The following is a 20,040-nucleotide window of genomic DNA, read 5'->3' on the forward strand; positions in this document are numbered from 1 at the left end:
CACTGTATGACCCAAGGCAAACCCCTGTGAAATGAGAGGGATGGTCCCTGCCAAGGGAGGTTGTTCTAGAGATAAACTAAGACATTTGTGTATGGAAGCTGCCCCCTGAGTGTAGTCAGTTCTCATTCTAAGCAGGAACCAATTAGTCATAGCCGTGGGCAAACAGCAGAATATGCAGCAGAGAGACTTCTATCTCAGGGTTCTCAACCTCACTGCCTTTGATTCACCTGGCAAGCATTTTTAAAAAAATCAATGCCAGGCCCTACCCTCCGAAATTCTAACTCAGTTGGTCCAAGATGGAGCCTGGGGAATCACTGTTTTTTAAAAAAATGAAATCATATTTCAATGTTAAATGTTTTAGATTCGTGATCTCAACTAGCCCAATCCTTCCAACAATCCTATAAGACATTAGACTCATTTTATTGATGAGGAACAAGGCTCAATGGTTACATAACCCAGGTCACATGGCTGGTGGATGAGGGGATCAGACTCGACCTCAGAGCCTGAATCTTAACCCCCATGCAGTTTAGCATTGTTGTACTCACCTCACATGGGCTTTGTGAGGCTTACACTCTGCAAATAAAGCGCTTAATTCAGGGTCTGCAACATACTAAGGGACAAAGATTGGCTATCATCATTACTTCACATTACCAAAAACCAGAATCTTCCTAATTTCTATGCAATTCCATTTCAGGTAAATATCCCTTTTTTGGATCCCCCACTTTTCACCCCTGAAATTATACATACTTGCCCTTCACAACTTACCATGGAACAATCATGGTAATGACCTGGGAGAGGCTTTGCCCAGATCTGTCATGCCTAAAGGAAGCAAACAGGGAGAGAGAGGACACGAGCTGCAGATACTCTTGGAGAGGGTGGGGATGAAACCTGCCTGGAATGACGCCCCAAAGGACAAGCAGCAGCTCATAGCTCTTTGGTACACAGTGTTCAATAAAGTGTTACATGAGAACAGTTTGGTGAGAGGGGAAGAAGAGAAAGGTACTAATGAGGGTGTCAGACATAGATGGGGGAGCAGCTATAGATCTGAATATTGGGGATCCTTCTTTCTTTCCAGCTGGGTCACACATAATTTGTTAGGAGGCTTTGTGTTTTCTGTCTTCTTCGTGTTTCCTGTCTTCATTGCAGAGATGGACATAGAAGCCAATCCAGGAGGACAATGGCACAGAGAGGCAGCAGCATACCCAGTTCCTAGAATTTGGGCTCTGGGGTCGGAGGGAGGCTCCAGCTGGCCCAGGTGCAAGGAGAACTGGACTAGGACAGAGGTGCTGAGTGGTGGCTCCTTCAGAGGGAGAACCCTGGCATCTACCACCAACCCCCTCACAACTAGGTGTTTGAAATGGTGAATGTACTTTGCTTATTCAGGTAAGAATTCTAAATTTTTTTCCCTCTAGTGACTGAATTTACAAAATGGAGTGAACAGTCACCACCTTAATCATTTGTAGAAATAAATAGGGTTTAAAATTGATCACTAAGAGGCAGGGAAAGTTTTGACTAAAAATTCTACCTCAAAGGTAATGCTGGCATTCCTTCTCAACCAACAACCATAACTCACTCAGCTTTCCTATACTAAAACGTTTAAAGAACAAAGGTGGTAGGAAGAAACGGAGAAGGACCAAGGAGGCCTTCTAGAGGAAGGCAAAGGTCAAGGCAATTTCAGGCTAAAAGAGAACAATCTCTGAGATTTAGTCTCTGAGTTCTTGAAAGTTTGCTCACAGGCACAAATTACAAGGGTAAATTCTTTAGGTAAGACCACATTTACAAAGCTGCATGTATATAGTTACTGCCACCTGAAGTTTTTTGATCTTCAACACATTTGAAACTTACCCAACACTGTATGTATGATCTCTTGTATTTGATTTCTGCTTTTAAACTCTTGAAATACTTAACTTTTAAATACGTCTTGTATTCTCAATTCAGACTGTAAGCAAGCTCTTTGAAGGGAAATGGATTTATCATGTGCCCTCCATTCCTCATGGTGAAGCTCCAAAGGCTCTCAGTTAATCCACTGAATCTTTTAACTCTTCCATTTTTTTAGAATGCCCTTGGGATATGCATTCTGTAAACGGACACTCAAAATCAAAATGTTTGGAGTGAAAATCTAATGGCCGAGGGCCCAGCCAGTGTAAACACGTTCTATTTTTGCAGGTCTGCACTCTAATGACAAAGGGTTGCTCAGATTTAGAGAAGGAAAAGCGTGGATTTCTTCTACAGTTGTATTTAAAACCAGTAATTGAAAATTCTTTGGATTTTACGCCGTTATCACCATGCAAAGCCCTGGGTGATCTAGCCTCCCGGTTCTTTGCGCAAAGCTGAACGCAAGACTCTGACTTATATGCTCTTAACACCACTTCCCAGCCCCAAGCATTAGCACTTGAAGCTGAATTGTGTTCATACACCAAAAAACGACACTGCCAGGCTGTAAACCAAATGGAAACTCTGGGCTTCTCAGCGGTGCAGGCCTTACAAGGGGAGAGGGGCCTCACGCAGAGGAGCAACCCCAATAAGCAGTCAGAGCCCGTCCCCCCAGACTTCCCCTTCCAAAGACAACCCTAAGTAGCAGAAGCTCACTTGTACGTGGGCAGAGCCATATGCCCACGAGACGGGCACATGTGGACTGGGGGCATTCGAACAAGGCAGTGAGGGCACAGACCACGTAGGGAACTGAGAGTACACCTCATGGCCGAAGTATGTGTGCCATGGAGGATGTTCGCGTGTGAGACCTGCTCCAGAACCGGTGGTCTCGAGGCCTGACGCGGCCTCCAAGGCCAAGACAAGCAGGTGGCTTTGTTCCCTGAATGTGAATGAGGGAGCCAAGCCTGGGCGCGAAGAAGGCAGCGTTCCGCAGCGGGAAACCATCATTCTCGCAGCGGCTTGGGCAGCGCGCGAAACTTGCAATCAGGCTCCCCCGGCCTCGGCCGCCAGCTTTGCTGGCACCGCATAGTGCGGACAGCCTTTGCTGCGTCGCGAGCAGCGCTTGGAGAGGCCGCGGCGCGAGTCCCGCCGCGTCCCCCAGCCAGCGCGAGAGGCCCCAAGTTCCCAACACTCGGCCGCGCCGCCAGCGCTACATTCCATTTAAAAATAACACCCACGTGCGCTGGTAAACAAGCGCGCGCGGCTACCGGGGCCGCGCGCCCCCGGCCAGCCCGTGCGGCGCGCGCCCGCCCTCCTCCCGCACGTGTCGCCGGCTCCGCCCCCGCCGCTCCTCAGTCCCCGCCCCCTCGGCGGGCCGCGGCACGCCCCCGAGCCCCGAGCCCCGTGCTCCCGGGCCCTAGCGCCCACCGCAGCGCCAGGCGCGACCCGCCGAGTGCTCTCCAACTTTCCTCTGCTGACGCCTCCTCATCGCGGCGGGACCCACCGCCCCAGGTCTGCTCCTTTCCTCCTCCCCTGTCTCTTCACTTCCCCCCTTTTAACCCTCCCACTGTCGGCGCGCGAAGGACTGGTTTCTGCGGCGCCTTCTCTTTTTCCTCTCCTCCCTCCCCTCCTTCCTTCCTTAGAATTTTACTCGATTGTTTATTATTTGCTGGGGGGCGGGGGCGCGGGGCGGAGAGGGGCGTCTGGGGCCTGGAGACTAGTGGCCGCGGCCACTCAGCGCTCGGCGTGGCTTGACGAGTAAGCATCGCAGCGAATGGCGACGCGGCGAAGAGCCCCGGGGTCACGCGCGTGTGGATACAATGACATCATCTGTTTGTACGCGTCGAACTAGCTTGGTGCAGGGGCGGGGCCGCGCGTCACTTGAGTGACGGGCCCTGCGCAAAGCCCGGAGCCCGGAGTCGGCCGGGTGGGCTGACTCCTGCCTAAGCTCTGCTGGATCTTTTTGTATATGGGGTTGTTGCGGAGCCCGTTGCTAGACTCTGAAACATCTCCAGTGATTTAGAAGGATTTAATCTTTTTAATAAGAAGATATTTATGAACCAAAGTGGATAGACTTATGATATACATGTCGCATGTAGTGCATTCTTAGTGCACAAATGAACGATTTGGGGCACGGATCGTAGGATAAGGACTTTTGAAGATGTTCTTCTAAACCTAAAGGAACAGCTCTTATTAAGAAAAAGTAAAAAATGCACAACCAGCTGTTTTATCGTCATGTACAAATTAGAAAAAAATTATTTCCCCTTCACAATTGTTCGGAATCTGCCCTGGCATTTAGGACGGGGGGATAATTTACATTTCTTCCCGAGTTAGCTACACCTCTCCGCCGTTTGCTATGAAATCCAGGAAAAGTGAAACGCGATTGTGGTCGAACGTGCAAGGTGAGAGACTCGGTGCCAACCTTTTGGTGCCTGATCAAATCTGTGGGCATAGGCTTATCGAAGTTCTGCAGGCACCAACATCTTCGCTGGTCACTATTTCCACCCCGAGGTAACCTCTGCCATCTACGGTCAGCATCTTATCTCAGGTGTTACCTGGTGTCTAATTCTAACGGGGAACCGGACACCAGGGCTGGCCCAGAGCCCGGCGGGCAGACGTGCAGGCCGAGGGACCCCTGGTGCCGGGCGCCCTGCCGCAAGTCGGGGAGGCCAAGCGACTGGGCTCTAAGGAGCGTCAGGGGATCTGCGCTCGTGCCTCTCGCCCCTCTCGCGGGCCAGCGCCACGCTTTGTTGTCGTTGAGGCTCTTGGGAGGGAGGAGGAGCCCGGCGAGGACGGCAGCGGGAGCCCGCCGAGTCCCGGCCCGCGGCGCGCGCTCCGACACCCACGCCCGCAGCCCCCGCGGAGCCCGGCCGCGCAGGCGCGCGAGCGCACACACGAACTCTCACACGCACACACACAAGCACACCCCGGCCCGCCGCCCCAGCCCTCCCCTTGGGCGGAGACCCGCCCGCCCGCCGTCAGCCTAGGTTGAGGCTCCCTGCGTGTGTCTATAACTTTGTGCTGCTGCCGCGGCCGCCCTGCTCGTGGAAGGGAGGAGGAGGAATGTGGAAGGCGGCGGCGCGCAAGCTGACAGGCGGTTCCTCGGGCGGGCTGCGGCGGCGGCCCGAGCGCTTCTCTTTCGCCGAGGTTGCGCGCCCCCTCCTCGCCGTGCCCCGGGCCCGCGCGGGATTGTGCGTCGTCCCGCCTCGTCCCTGAAGGGAAGGAACCGAGGTAGGCGCCGGAGCTGTGCAGCGGGCGGCCGCCTTCCCAGTGACTCCGGATCTGCTTCCGAGCTGGGCCAGGCGCTTCCCTTTTCCCTCCCCGTGACTCGGTGTGCGCCCCCCTTCTCTCCCGCTAGTGTTTTTAAAGGACTTGAGGGAAGGGGGGAAACTGTCAAGATGGCAGCAGTGGGAGCAAGGAGGTGATGAACGTGCTGGTCCGGGTTTTCTGGCAGCCCGGGAGACTTGGCGCTTCCCGACCTGTTGGAAGATTTATGTTCCGACTTGCTCCCCACCCCACCGCCCGCCCTTCCTGACTGGAAAGGGGGCGGAGGGTACGACGTCCGCGAGAATATAAAACACACAAAACCCCGAAGTGGCCGTTCCCTCCGGGCTGGACCTTTTGCGAACACCCCCTGGGCTGCTTATCCCCCTTCTTTCTGTCTTTTCTGTGTTTTGGAACTGACAACGGCCCATCTGCGCCCAGACTCACGTTCGTCCTCCGGCCCCACGGGCGAAGAGGGAAGAAGGGAGCTGCCCGCGCTGTCCCCGGGTTCTGGCCACTCGCCTGGGTGGGGGGTAGCAGAGGGGTTGTGGAGGAGGCAGGGCAGGGAAGGGGAGAAGAGCTGAAGACGCCACAGACTTTGGCGGCGGCGCCGCGGGAGGCACTTGAGCGGGCTGGAGCGAAACATAAACAAACGCACGCACGCCCGGGATCTGGTTGGGGCTCCGGCTGCGACCGTGGCTCGGCTGCGCCGGCTCGGGCCGCTGCCCGCTTTAAAGGCGCGGCCCGCCCCTCCCCCTTCTTCCCCGCCCAGCACCTAGCCCAGGAGAGACCTGCAGCTCGGGCGGCCGCGGCGGGGGGAGGGGGCTGCCCCGTGCGAGCCCGTCGATTCGCTCGCGTCTCCCCCGCGGCCTGGCCAGGGGGCGGTGTCTGCTGCGCCAGGTTCGCTGGACGCACGTCTCCAGGTCTGCCTGTTCCTGGGAGGCAGGCGCGGTGCGGCTAAGAAGCGGCGGCGGCGGGCGAGGACTCGCAGAGGACTGGGCTCTGGCCCGGGATAACCAACTCTCCTTCTCTTTCCTCTCGTGCTTCCCCAGGCGGCGGCGGCGCCCGGGAGCCGGAGCCTTCGCGGCGCCCACGTCCCTCCCCCGCCGCACCCCGCCCCGGCGCTAGAGGAGAGCGCGAGAGCCCGGGCCGCGGGAGGGCGGAGAAGATGGCAGAGGCACCGGCCTCCCCGGCTCCTCTCTCTCCTCTCGAAGTGGAGCTGGACCCGGAGTTCGAGCCCCAGAGCCGGCCGCGCTCCTGTACGTGGCCCCTGCAGAGGCCGGAGCTCCAGGCGAGCCCGGCCAAGCCCTCGGGGGAGACGGCCGCCGACTCCATGATCCCCGAGGAGGAGGACGATGAAGACGACGAGGACGGCGGGGGCCGGGCCGGCTCGGCCATGGCGATAGGCGGCGGCGGGAGCGGCACGCTGGGCTCTGGGCTGCTCCTTGAGGACTCGGCCCGGCTGCTGGCTCCCGGAGGGCAGGACCCCGGGTCCGGGCCAGCCCCCGCGGCGGGCGCGTTGAGCGGGGGAACTCAGACGCCGCTGCAGCCTCAGCAGCCACTGCCACCGCCGCAGCCGGGGGCGGCGGGGGGCTCTGGGCAGCCAAGGAAATGCTCGTCGCGGAGGAACGCCTGGGGGAACCTGTCCTACGCAGACCTGATCACCCGCGCCATCGAGAGCTCCCCGGACAAACGGCTCACTTTGTCCCAGATCTACGAGTGGATGGTGCGCTGCGTGCCCTACTTCAAGGATAAGGGCGACAGCAACAGCTCTGCCGGCTGGAAGGTGCGTACCCACCCCAGGCTGGCGGCCGGACCCGCCGGGCCTCCTGCGCAGCGCGGTTTGGATTCGTCGGAGCAAGCCTGCGGGCACCGGGGAGAGGGGTTGGTAGGGGGACTCTCCGCTGTGAGGCTTTGGGGGCTCTCTTTGACCCCCCGAGTAGGAGCACCTGGGGACGGCCGCGGGGGGTAGGGGGCGGAGGCTCCCGCGGAAGCCTCGGATTTAGGCAGGTGAGGAGAGAGGTCAAGGGACGCTGGCGAGGGAGGCCAGACCGACAGGAGTGCATTTGCTGGATTCTCCGCACGGCGCTGAGGAGGTGGGTCCGCGGCCAACTTTGGAACAGAGTTCACCCTAGTGGGGGTCCCGTGAGGGCGCTGTGGGTGGAGTGAAGGGGTGTAGGGGAATATTTGGGACTCGGTGCCCGGAGGAGGGGTTGGATATCTGGTTTCTAGTCGGTCGCAGAAGCATGATGCGTTGTCACTAGCTAAATGAGAACCCGTGGGTCCAAGTTTCGGCTTGTGGGTGTTAACTCCCACAGGCACATTGATCCTATTGGAAAAAGCAGTGGTTGCAAAACGTTTTCCTGGCTCTGTTTCCTTGTCTGTATTGACACCTTTGCTCCTCAGAGATTTCATTCTAGTACACCTGCCCTCGAGTAGCTTCTGAAATGTTCAGGGACCTCGAACAGGCCAGCCTGGCCACCTCAACACGGATTGACCGTACCTGCTGCTCGCTCTGATGCCTGGACTCTGGCACTGTTTGAGAGGCGGGGGTTCAGGTGTGGGGGACTGGGGCCTGCGCTCCACCTACGACGTCGTTGAGAGGGAGCTGTAGTGGCTGAGCTGCGCCGGGCCATAATGGCATCTACCTGTAAATGAACCTGAAGAGAGACTACATTTCCTTTTGGGCCTCTTGGGGCACCGGACACGTGGTACAGAGAGAGGTGTGGAAAGGCCTATGATGTAATGATTTCCTGCAGTTGGGTATCCGAAGAGATTAACTCCTCTGCCCCTGCTGGGCTGCTGATACCCAGCTGCTTTGCCCTTCCTAGGCACCTTTCTGGCCCCTTCCCCCAAGATAGGATTGTGTCAGTACCAGGCAGAAGAGAGACGTGCGCAGTTGGAGATACACATCGGTTATCAGCTGCTCGTATTTGCAATTTAGTTGCATTTTTGTGTTTGTTTTTTGTTTTTAATGAAAGAAGGAGTTGCTTTCTCCTTTTTCCCCCTCACTGCCATTTGGGGAGCCCTCTGCCTTCCAGGGTTCCAGTAGGTGTAAAAGTAAGAACAGTTTAATCCTAGGCAATTGAAGCGCTGGAGAGAAGCCTGTATATGAAAAAGCTAGAGAGTTTAGTGTAGGGAACGTTTTAATTTGTTTTTAGAAAAATCTTGCAAACTGCCTGATTTTTTTCTTAATGGCTCATATTAGAGAGGCCTTATTTAAATACTTTAAAAGTAAAATGTGTGGTTGATATTATTACACAAATCTGTTTCATCTCCTTTTAACAAATGCTGACATTATGAATCTTACATTTGGTTTAATTTTATTGCTTTACAAAGGAATGCCAGTTGTATCATAGGTTTCTTTACAGAAAGAATGAAAGTTAGATGGTTTTGTGTCAAAGCAGCACTAACGTGATACCTTTTAAAAAAAAGGTTTCCAAGTGGGTGGCAAGGGTTAATCTCAGTGTAGTGTCAGGAGAGGGTGAGTGTGCAGGACCTGAGAAGATGGATTTGAGTATTTGAGATATTTTTCAAATTTCTCACACTCGAAATTTAGTCCTGCATGTCTGAATTTGGTACAGAGGATCTGTTAGTTAACTAGGTTAAATGTTAACATAGGAAGGGTTTTCACCTTTCTCATGATTTTTAAGATTATAAAAGCAATTTAATTCCACAAATAACATTTCTTGCTATTATGTTTATGGTTAAAGATCATAACAGTTTAATACACTTGATTTTTTTTTGGAAGATTACATGAGAAAGTGGTAGCACCAAAAGTAGCCATGAGTTGAGATTGGGCTAGTTCTGTTGTCATGTAGTTTGCAGGACTTGCAATAGAGATTTTTGGGCCTAGTCATAAACTTTGTGGTTTTATGTCACAGCCATGTTTACGTCTCATGGTTTCTTTTATTGTTCCCTGCTATCTCATCTCTCTTTAACTAAAATCTTAGGATAGACTGTAAATTGAAATTATTAAGATTTAGTATTTTTAAGATAAGGCACACATTTTATGATTATTTTTACTTTAACTTTTTTACACCAGTTCCATTTCTGAATGTCATGTGGTAGCTAATCCTTGAAGACTAAAGGGATATAATTTAGAGTTTTTGTAAGATGACCTTCATCAAAAGATGCAGCCATGCAGGAACTTTCAAATCTTTGATGATGGAGAAGGCTCTTTGAAACTGGGGCTGGTTTCATATTCTCATTATGACTAATAGCCAACATTTTTTGTGCTTGTGGTTTATTGGGGGTGGAAGAAGAGGGAAAAGGGAGAGGTCAGAAGCTAATTGTGACCCATTTCAATGTGTCCAAGTTTAGGAATTGATTCCTATCATGATTAGTAATTTTGGAAGCATGCATGTGCATTTAAACCACACTACTTGCATTCTGAGTTATGCATTAGGATTTTTAACTTCTAAAAATGTCTAGGATTCAGGTTAACTTCTTCTAGTCAAGTGTGCATAAAGGGCACGGCATGCATGGTCTAGGCCTCACTTTTGTGGCTGTTTGGGCCATTGCATTATGAGATCCTGTAACCAGAATTATCACCCTATCATCACCAAATGAAAGATTTAAAAAAGAGGCCTTGGAGATCAGAATCTAGACCAGTGGTTCTCAGCCCTGGTTATGTATTAGAATTACCTGAGAGCTTTTGAAATATACAGATACCTAGAGAATCTGATTTGACTGGGCTAGTGTGTGGCTTAGCATTTTTTTTTTTAAGCTTCTTAGGTGATTCTAATGGATAACCAGGGTAAAGTTTGCTTATCACTTCAACCCGTTTATTTTATTGGCGAAGAACCTGATTCTTAGAGAAGTTAATGACTTTTCTAAAATCACACAGCTAGTTATTACAGAGGTAATTAGTAGCCACAGTTCTGGAGGTCTTTGTTCTTTATTTTCTTTCTCTCTATTTTATTGTTTAAATTGATCTTTTTTTTAAAGGTCATTTACTAATGGGTCTTACATAAGTAGAGGTTGCTTTCCTGAAAAGCATGTTTGCTTCTCAATTACAAACATTTTGGTTATTATTCCAGTGTCAGAAGAATAGGTGAATGTTGGTGGAGGCCAAATGAGTGTATCAAGTTTGTATAGCTGTCCTGTCAGCGTGGGGGCTTTGGAACTATGAAGTGATAAAAAAGAGAAGAAAGATAGCATTTTAACAAAAGGAGGAAGCCCTTGGTTAACTTACATTTGTCAGATGCATACTGTGCCAGGGAGAAGGCTGATGGCTATCTCACAGGTTCCCTTACCTCAGGCATTAAAGTAGAAATGAATAATCAGATGTGGTGAAGAGGGGAAAAGGTTGCATTTCCTTTAATTCAGATTAAGGTTACTTGTACTGCACCCATAAATGAACTAGTGAATTTTCTCAGTTCCTCTTGTCTTGGGGAGATCTCTAAGGACTCTAGGGTTTACCCGGTAAGGGCTATTTACTATTAATTCCTCAATACACACCCACACACTTGCATTTCCCATGGGTCAAGGCATGATCATATAGGCAACCTTGTGTTTTTGTGGTGGTGCCCACGATTTCACAAATGTGAGATACGATGTTAAGACTTTGCTGCTGCTGCAGAGGATAATTCTTTAAGAGTCTGTGCCTTCTTCCATTTGAGAATATGTACTATTATGGCTTCTTGCCAAGGTAAAAAGATGAGGGCTGACCTGCCACATAATGCTTATTTATGTCCTCACTGTTCCTATTCTTTAGATTAATGCATCAGTTCCTTTTCAACATACTGTATTAAGAAACTGTTAAGTGCAACTTAAAAAAATTTTTTTTTTTTTAAATTTCAAAATAACAAAGTCCTAAGTGTACCTTGGCTCATAATTTTGATCTCAGTCACCTTTTGGAGTAACTTACCAGAAGGTTGGTTATGGGCTTGTGTGGAGAATCTGTTTGCTTGGCCCATGTTGCCAAAATGCTGTTTTGTAATTTCCTTTGGCATACTGTCTTCGTCAGTGATTCTCAGCTAATATACTTCCTCTTTCTACAGCAGCAGTACACTAGGGGGACTGTTTTTCCTCTTTTTCAAAGCTGTGTCACTGACCTATGAAGTGAAGAAATTGGCCCTTTTAGACTTTGATCTGTGAGCCCCATGTAGCAGAGAGACTCAAAAGAAACTGTGTGTTTTGATTAAGTTTATCTCCTTTTTAGAAAATGAAATGAAACTATAGCAGACTTATTTTTAGGAGATTTTAGGAGGGTTCTATTTTAAGAAAATGACACCATAGAAGAACATCTTGTAATTAAACTTTTTAGTACTCTGCTTGTGATTCTTACTTAAAAACCTGCAAGGTATTTTTATTTGGAAAATTAACGAAGAGGCCTTGTCCCACTAAGAAGTCATTTACTTGGTCTGGCAAAAATTTAGTAGACACTATCCATCCAAAGATCTAGATGAAAATGCAAAAATAAGACTTGAGGTCTGTGCATCTGGTGAGGTACCCCATTTACTCATCGCTGGAAGAAGTATGGAATTTATTTTGCTTTTATACCCACTTATCGTGCCTGTAGGGAACAGACTTGATCCTATTCTTGACTCCTCATCTCTCTCCTTTTCCTGCATCACAAATTGAGGGGTCATGAAGAGCCACTTTGCCTTTTTGCTGTCATTGAAGGAGCTGGGGACCATAAATGCAAAGGTGGGCTAGTATCAATGGATGTTACAGCTGGTGTACAGAAAGCAAATAAAAGATAGGAAAGAGAAAACCCTTTTTACCCATTTGCATCACATCCCATTTCATTCAGTCAGCAAATATTTATCAAAGGCATATTGTGTGTACAGCATTCTGCCAGGCTGCAGGAATATAGTAGTAGCACAAGGCAGATAGGTTCCAGTTCACAGGAGTTCACTTTCTAATGGGGGAGACAGAAAATAAACTTGCAGTCTGTGCTTTGTGAACTTGTCATTGCCACCCATTCCCTTTGTCTAATCTGTACTCCTGTTTTCCCCAGTGCTTCAACTCTGCAGAGAAGTTGCTGGCAAATGGCACAGTGGGTATTGGGCATGATTCAGAGCTGGCCTTTAACTCTGCAGATCATTTTGAGCTTGCTCTGGAGATGCAAGGCCACTGTAACATGGCTCCTGTAGGTTGGGTCTGTTTGGGAGAAACTTGGGTTTTCCTAGGTCCACCCGGAGTAGAGCACCCCTGTGGCCCTCAATGGATGTGGGATCCCCACTTCCACATCCCAGGACCTAATGTAGGACTGGCCTCCCTCCGGAGTGTATATGGAGCCTTGACACAGCTGACTCATCTGTGTTGTTTGTTGTCTAAAATTCAGAACTAAAAGAGGTCTTAAAGATCATCTAACTACTTAATTTTACAGTGGAGGAAAGGCCAGGAGTGCGTGAGTGACTGGCTCAAGGTCCCACAGCCAGCAGACGTGGGGTTAAGAGTGTGTCCTCATGAGCCCAGGGCACTCCTGTTCTGTCATGTCTGCTGCTAACCATTGTGGTTTCACAGCTGTTCCCCTCAGGTTCTGCAAGCTCTTACTTCATTTGTTCTCTTCTGCTGCTCCTCCCCTCTAAAAGGCTGGCTTACGTTTCTCTTTTGCATTCTCCATCAGGCTCTCAGCTCACCTTGCTGAAAAAGCCTTCTCAACCCCACCCTACCCTGTCACCCTGTCTACCCCGTGACACCTGCCTGTTTCTTTTGTCACTTTCCTGTGACTCCTGTATATTCTCTAGAACAGTGTAAGAGCCTTGAAAGCAGGGTGTGTGTCTACTAGACACATACGCGTTGCTCATACTTGGGGCCTTGTTCTGGGACTGTGATACTAAAACAGGGTGATGTGACTCAGGAGTGAGCTGATGTCATGTGTGGAATCTTTTGGATACTTGTAGCTCTGAAGGTGCCATTGGCCTTAGACCTTTTAGCATTGATGTTGATATGATGTGGTGTAAATGTGAAATGATGCTCTGATATCTCTGAGGTTTCTTAACGGTGTCTTGTTTCCTAGCATAGAAGTCCCTGAAAACTGCATAAGTGCCAGTGACTACTCACCACAGAAACTGAGGGAAACCTGATCTTAGCATGACTTTTTGTTAAAAGAAATAGTGAAATCGTTTTCCCTCGGTATGTATACCCCACTGTACGCAACATCAGTGTGCACGGTCTAGAAGGTCACTATGGGATTGTTTGGCCTACAGCTTACCCACTTCTTACAGGAGCAATGCTGTTATGTAAAACTAGGTTGGTTATAATGTTCTGCATTTTAGGGCATAAGTCCCAGATATTCTTGAAGTTTTATATCCGTGGATTAGGACATAGACGTTACATATGAAGGAAGAGGAGATAGCAAGCAGTCTTTGAAACGAACCATTTCAGGGCCAGTCTGCAGCTCTTCCTGGTTAGTTTTCTGAATAGGTGGTTACACTAGTGATTATGATAGGATACCCCAATTCTGTTTATATCACTGCCAAACAGACTCAGTATCTTTAACCATTTTATTCTTAACCAAACAACTTTCATTTCACAGTGTCTTAATTTCCCCCAAAAGGAAAAGAACCTACGATAGCAGACATCCATAGAATACTGTGATGTGTCACTCTTTCTTGGTAAAATGCACATGTATGATTCGAGTATCTAGAGTTTGTGTGTTCACTTTTTACTCCTGCTGTTTGGAGGTTTTAATCTTGAGACTGTCTTGGCAGTGCCTCAGTGACCATCTGGAATAACATTACAAAGCAAAGCAGATTACTCTGATAGACCGTGGTCCTTCTAGTAATTCTGCTACTCCCAGGTCATTGCCTATGGTGAAGAGCCAGGTTATCTTCTGGGGACTTACCATGTCTGGGTGTCCGTATGCATCTTAGTCCTGCAGTGGGAAGTTGAGCAGAGAGCAAGGAAGGCATGTGGTATGTATTTGTAGGGGGCAAGGCCAAAGCAGAAGTGACCTCTCCCTTAAACAAATAAATGATATGCATTAGCTTCCTTCTGGAGTGAACCTGTAATAAACCCAACAGAGATGTGTTTGACAGTTTTCACATGTGTTTTGAAATTTCTCATTAATTTCTTTGAACACCTTTGTGTGTATGGGGGGGGTGGAGAATCCACATCATATTTTTCATTGTGTTTTAGATATGTAGTGAAGTTTAGCTCCTGAAGCCATTGAGAATTTATTTTAAATTCAGAGCCAGCAGAGGGAGTACATAAGTCTTTAAGCTGATCTCAGATATTTTTTTCCTCACAGCTAAAATAATAACCTTCATTTAAAAAAAGAACAACTCTGATATATAGTGTTTCCATGTAGCTTATTGTTATCATTAGAAAAGGATACCTAAAGTAACTTTTTTAAAGGAACCCTTGGTCTTCTAAAGCCCATGGTTCACTTCCCATCCCCAAATAGCTAAGTGAAAAATGTCCTCCTCTGCCGTTCATTTTTTTGCTGCTTGGCTCCCGATAATGTATGTGAATGTCCATCTGTACCTAATACCTAACTTGTACAGAGTATGTCCAGCATCTGGATCAGTGGAATGTTCTATGTTTTAGTGTTATTTTGATGGGGACTTTTGATATTTTCCAAGGCCTTACAGTTTCCCATGGGTGACAGAAAGGTAAGAATGACATTATTTCCAATTCAAATTTAGTAATTGTGGATTTCCTGGAGACTATAACTTTGAACTTGTTTATAATTCTGTAATGCTATAGTTTGTCATCTCCCTCCACTTTGCTATTTTGGTGGTAGTTTATTTTGATTTGGCAGCTGTAGTGGATTGGATAGTGTCCCCCTAAAATTAACATCTTCCTCAAACCTCAGAATGGTGACCTTATTTGGACATAGGGTCTTTCCAGAAGTAATTAGCTAGATTAAGATGAGGTCATACTGGATTAGGGTGGGTGTGAGAAGAGGAGAGGTTACACAGAGACCCAGAGAAGGCGGTGTGGAGATGGAGGCAAAGATTGGAGCGATGCAGTTAGAAGCCAAGGACCAAGGATTACCAGGAGCCACCAGAGGCTGGGAAGAGGCAAGAAAAGATCCTCCGCTAGAGCCTTCAGAGGGAGCATGGCTCGGCCAACATCTTGATTTTGGGCTCCTAGCCTCCAGAACTGTGAGAGTAGATACCTATTGTTTTGAAGCGTTAAATTTGTGGCTGTGTGCTATGGCAGCCCTAGGAAACTAGCATAGGAGCCTAGGGATGGGAGAGAGGGTCCCGGCAGGGCTGTGGATAGAGGTGACAAATAAAAAGGCTTTATTTAGATTAAAATCAAAATGTTAATATTCATAAGCTACTTTCTGGTCATCTAAATTTCTTCTTTTTTTAAATCCTGCTGTGAGGGACACATGGGAGGCATGAATTCTCCGTGATTTCCCAGTTAGAACTACTGGAATTTGTCCCTCTCTCCTGTTTTGAATGAGGTATGTCTTCCCTGCCGCCCCCCTCAAACCCTGACCCCCAGTTAAATTTCTTTTTCTTGACCTATTTCATGAAGCTGGTGATATGGCTGTGCTTGTCATTTGTGGGCTAGAGGTTTACAGGTTTACACTAAGACTGTGAGGTCTGGCTGAGGGCTTTGGTGTAGAAGAGTCAGTCTTTGAGGGGAGAGAGGAGCCAAGGATCCTCCCTTCCCTGTCATGGAGCCATGCCAGATTCATCGATGATGGCAGCAAGGCTAGTCCCCACTCTCTCTGGAGTCCCCTCAGCTTGTCCTGTGCTTGGTTCAAGCCTTTCAGTCTCACACACCTGACGTTTCAGGCTCACATCCTGTCTGTTTACATCTGTGTCCGAAAAACGTCTGTTCTGTTGACACTTATAGAGTGGTTGTCCTCATAGAAGTAGCAGCAGTAAATATTTGCTAGATACCTAATAGGTGTTTGGCTTGAAATGTGCAGATATATTTGAGTCAGAGTTTATTCTCATATTTTAGAATGATACTTTTGGGGGCGGAAGCCAGGGTTATAGTAGAGATATAGTTTGGTTTTTACAATAAAAAGAGTCTACACAAGACATTCCAGGCCTAGTTGTAATAATAATGACAAAAATAGCTATGATATATCGAGCCCTTACCATGTGCCAAATACTCAGCTAGGCTTTTTACAACCAGTACTGATCCTATAAGATAGACATTTAAATGTAAACTCCATTTTAAAGACAAGGAAATGTTTCAAAGAGGTTAAAGTAACTTACTTAGGATCCAAACCCAGGTCCCTCTGACTTCCGGAGCTTTTTCCTTTTCTGTTATGCTTGATGGCCTCCTGGAGTGTGGGTGGGCTTTGGGGTACAACAGTGACTTAAATAGCTGCCATTTTAAAAGTTTCTACTATATGCCACATTCTTTACATGTATTGCCACTAATCCTCACATTAATCCTTCAGAGTATGTCTTGAGTGCTTATCTTCAGAGTTGTGCTGACTCAGAGTTACTAACACCTGTCTTTGTGTGTTGGTGGAAAGTATGCTGTGACCTAGGATTTAGGCTCCTTCCCTTGATTTTTGCGTGAACTAATAACTTTTAAGAATCAGTGAGTATCTGGGCCTTTAGTAGGGGAGTAGGAGTGGCTTGAGTATTCTGTCAGAAACCTGTTGGTTTGGGGATCCTCACTTGTGTTTGGTCACTGCCGTGTGTGACCATGGTTTACTAAGGGTCAGATACAAAGTGGTGGTTTTAATTGGCCACAGGAATGCAGTACCTATGTGTCCTAAGATAAAATGTGGCTAGCAGGATATTAATTATCCCATGTTGTTCTGTATGTGTTGGAAAAAAAATTCAGAACTCTCAGTTTCACAGTAAAGATAGGTAAGTAGTGTCTGGATGACGTCCAGGGGATAGACTGAAACCCTCTGATAGCTGTGAGCCGGCAAAACGGTTGGTTCTGCCTGATAACTGGATATGCCAGCGTGTGGGGGAGGGGGCGCAGCTGGAGGCACTTGCCGTGGGAGGTGGCAGCGCCCGCAGTGCACTTGGAAAAGAGCACGTCTAGGTGTAAACCTGAAGTTTTAGGAGGGCATAGAATTATGTACAATTTAGCTTGTTAGACGTCTCCTTGAAAACTGGTACTGCATTAAAAAGATCAAGTGGGTAGTTAAGTCATTAATTCAGGTAATTCAGATCTCAAAACTGCTTTTTTCCTGAAGTGTCCTAATAATTGATTTTAAAAATGATATTTCTTTCATCATAAATTATCTGCTTAATTGCTTTGGTCCCATATTTCATATTAAGCTTGGACTGAGTGATGTTTAAAGTCTCCTGCTCACCCACCTCACTTTTTGAAAAAATTTTTATTTTACTTAATATTTAAACGAAAACTTGATGTAGTTTAATTTTCTTCTAATACTGTAATGGTTTTTTAAAGTAAAACACTTTCCCTAGATCTCTCCATTTGAACTTTTCCTATTAGTAAATCCCTAGAAAAAAATTCTACCTAACTTAAAACTCATTGTGGCAGTAGCTTTCAGAGTTTTTACCTTAGACGTAGCTGTTTGGGGGCTTCCCAGCAACATTCATTTCCAAATCAAGGACTTGTTAATCTCACCCTTCATACTTTTATATCTAAGTCTGAATTGGTTAGTGTTTTTTCAGTGAAATGTTCAGTTGGTAGGATGAGAAGGGACATCTCTTTATTTACTAATTACTTTTTAGTACAGTCCCATTAACAGCATTAATTTGCCATGTATGAATATACCTGTCACACAAATAGTGACCCACAGACTAGTAAAATTTTAAGCAAGATAATTTTTTTAAGTAAAAATTAAAACTCTGAGCCCAAGTGTTCTAAAGTTCTTTAAAAGAATACTGTCAGATCAGGTTCATCATTTATGTAACCCTGAGAAGCCTGGAATTGACTTATGTATATGTCGTGGGCCTGATTATTTTAAAGTTATCTTCAAGGTGATAGCAGTGTGAGTTTGCTTGCTTTAGAACACTTAGGCTTTTAAGCTCCTGGTAGATAACTTCCTAGGTGAGCTAGTATACTGTTTCTTGAAATTAGTGGCCTAGATCAGGACTTCTATCTCCAAGCCTGTCCAATAAAGATAAGTTTACAGCCTCCTGTTTGAATAGACACATGTCCTTTGCTGAACTGAATTCTCTAAATCAGTCCTAGTTAGTCTCCTCCCTTTCCAAGAAAGATCCTTATTTCAGACAGGAAGGCTAGGTGATTTGGGCCATATTTTAGGCTTTATCACACTTAGCTTTCATGTCCGTTGCTAAGGTGAAATTCAGCACTTGGCTGTAGGCATCATTTAGTAGGTGTTCTTTGGGGAGAGGGGAGAGGTTTATCCTGATAGTCTCATAAAATCAGGAAATACTTTGAGTTAATTCGTGGGCAGCCAGTACTGAATGAGTGAGGTATCATGCGTTAAATTAGGAAAGGTAACTTGTGCTGCTAGTGAAAACTGTGTCTTCTAAATTGGCTTTAAAGTGATTGTCCCACCTCAGCCTCCTGAGTAGCTAGGACTACAGGTGTGTGCCACCACACCTAGCTAACTAAAAAAATTTTTTTATATAGACGGGTTTTCGCTGTGCTGCGAAGGCTGGTCTTGAACTCCTGGCTTCCAGGAATCCTCCCACCTCGGCCTCCCAAATTGCTGGGATTACAGGTGTGAGCCTCCATGCCTGGCCCAATTCACATTTTTAAGATGTAATTTCATCTGCATCTAAGTTTTCTAAACAACAACAAAACAACTGGTGAAGCCATTTTCACTTTTAATGCAGTGGAAATACATGTGGACTTTTATCTCTGGGCTCCCGGTGTTTGCCCTATCCATGTGAGCAGAGATAATTTTCACCTGACATCTTCATTGCCTGCCCTGAGAGTCCCTGCTCTTACCAGTGACCACCAATACTGCATTCTTCTCACTGGTTTGTTTTATGTTCATCATTCTGCCTTAAACAGGATCATAAAGCTTTTCAAAAGTCTTTTTTCAGCTTGTTGTCTCATGCATATGTGCTGGTCAAGAAGGAAGAGAAGAAAATATCGTCTGCATCACATGATTTTACAACTTCAAAAACCCATTTGTCAGCGTGGTTACTGGGAGGGTAATTTCAAATACCAACTGATCTGAGAGTTACTTTTAAAATCTCTTCCCTCTCCTTTTAAAACAATTGCTGAGGGAGAAATTTTATTGTTTTTCTGGCACATGACTTCAAACTTTAACCTTTAGATGATTTGTGAAAAGTTAAAGCTCTTTGCCTCAAGTTCATTGTTATTTCTCCTACATCAGTGGCTTTCAACCCTGGCTGCATTTTACTGTCACCTGGGGAGCCGAAAAAAAGAAAATGAAAAAAAAAAAACAACAACAAAAAACAAACACCAGTGTCTAGGTCCCATCCTAACATAATTAGGTCAGAATTTCTAGGTGTGGGGCCTGGGCATCTCTATATTGCTAAGCCTCCAGGTGGTTATAATGTATAGATAGGGTTGAAAACCATTGTCTTAGAGAAATTAGATCTGGCTGTGGAAGTTATCAGCTATTTTAGTATTGACTTTTGGACCCATTTCAACCCTCCTCCATAGGAAGCTCCATATGAAAAGGAGCCTGGTCAGGTTGGGATTGAAGGTTGGCTTCCAAGTCAAGGGCATCATTTTTACTTAACAAACTATGTTTAACTAGAATCTCCTCCTCTCCTTTCTTGTGTTATAAATGTATGTGTCTTCTTTAAAGTTTCCAGCTTCCACTTGTTTTCCTAGACTCTGCTGGACCGTAGTAAACTTATTTTGAAGTTTTCAGGAATTTGTAAGAAGAGATGGTGTTGTTTCAAGTCATTGCATAAGATTTGAAAACACAGACATAAACTTACCATCCCTCTTTTGTGCAACCTAATCTGAGATACTAGGTTTCACCGTATTCTGATGGTTTAAGCTAGTGGTTCTCAAAGTGTGGTTCCTACACCAGCAGCATCCACATCACATAGGAACTTTTTTGGGAATGTAGATTCTCAGGTGTACCCC

At 46.9% G+C, this 20,040-nt stretch overlaps 1 protein-coding gene across 1 annotated transcript in view; it reads left to right on the forward strand.

Moving 5' to 3' along the window:
• Window positions 1–631: 631 nt before the first annotated feature.
• The window catches only part of FOXO3 (forkhead box O3), a 117,942-nt gene continuing 98,533 nt past the window's right edge, over window positions 632–20,040 (forward strand). The window contains exons 1-2 of the mRNA XM_045544134.1: window positions 632–1,383; window positions 6,189–6,922. Coding sequence (XP_045400090.1) covers window positions 1,365–1,383; window positions 6,189–6,922 — 753 coding nt within the window. The 5' untranslated portion in view covers window positions 632–1,364. The remainder of the gene's footprint in view (window positions 1,384–6,188; window positions 6,923–20,040) is intronic.

This window comes from Lemur catta, chromosome 2 (assembly GCF_020740605.2).
Source record: "Lemur catta isolate mLemCat1 chromosome 2, mLemCat1.pri, whole genome shotgun sequence".
Lineage (NCBI taxonomy): Eukaryota > Metazoa > Chordata > Mammalia > Primates > Lemuridae > Lemur > Lemur catta.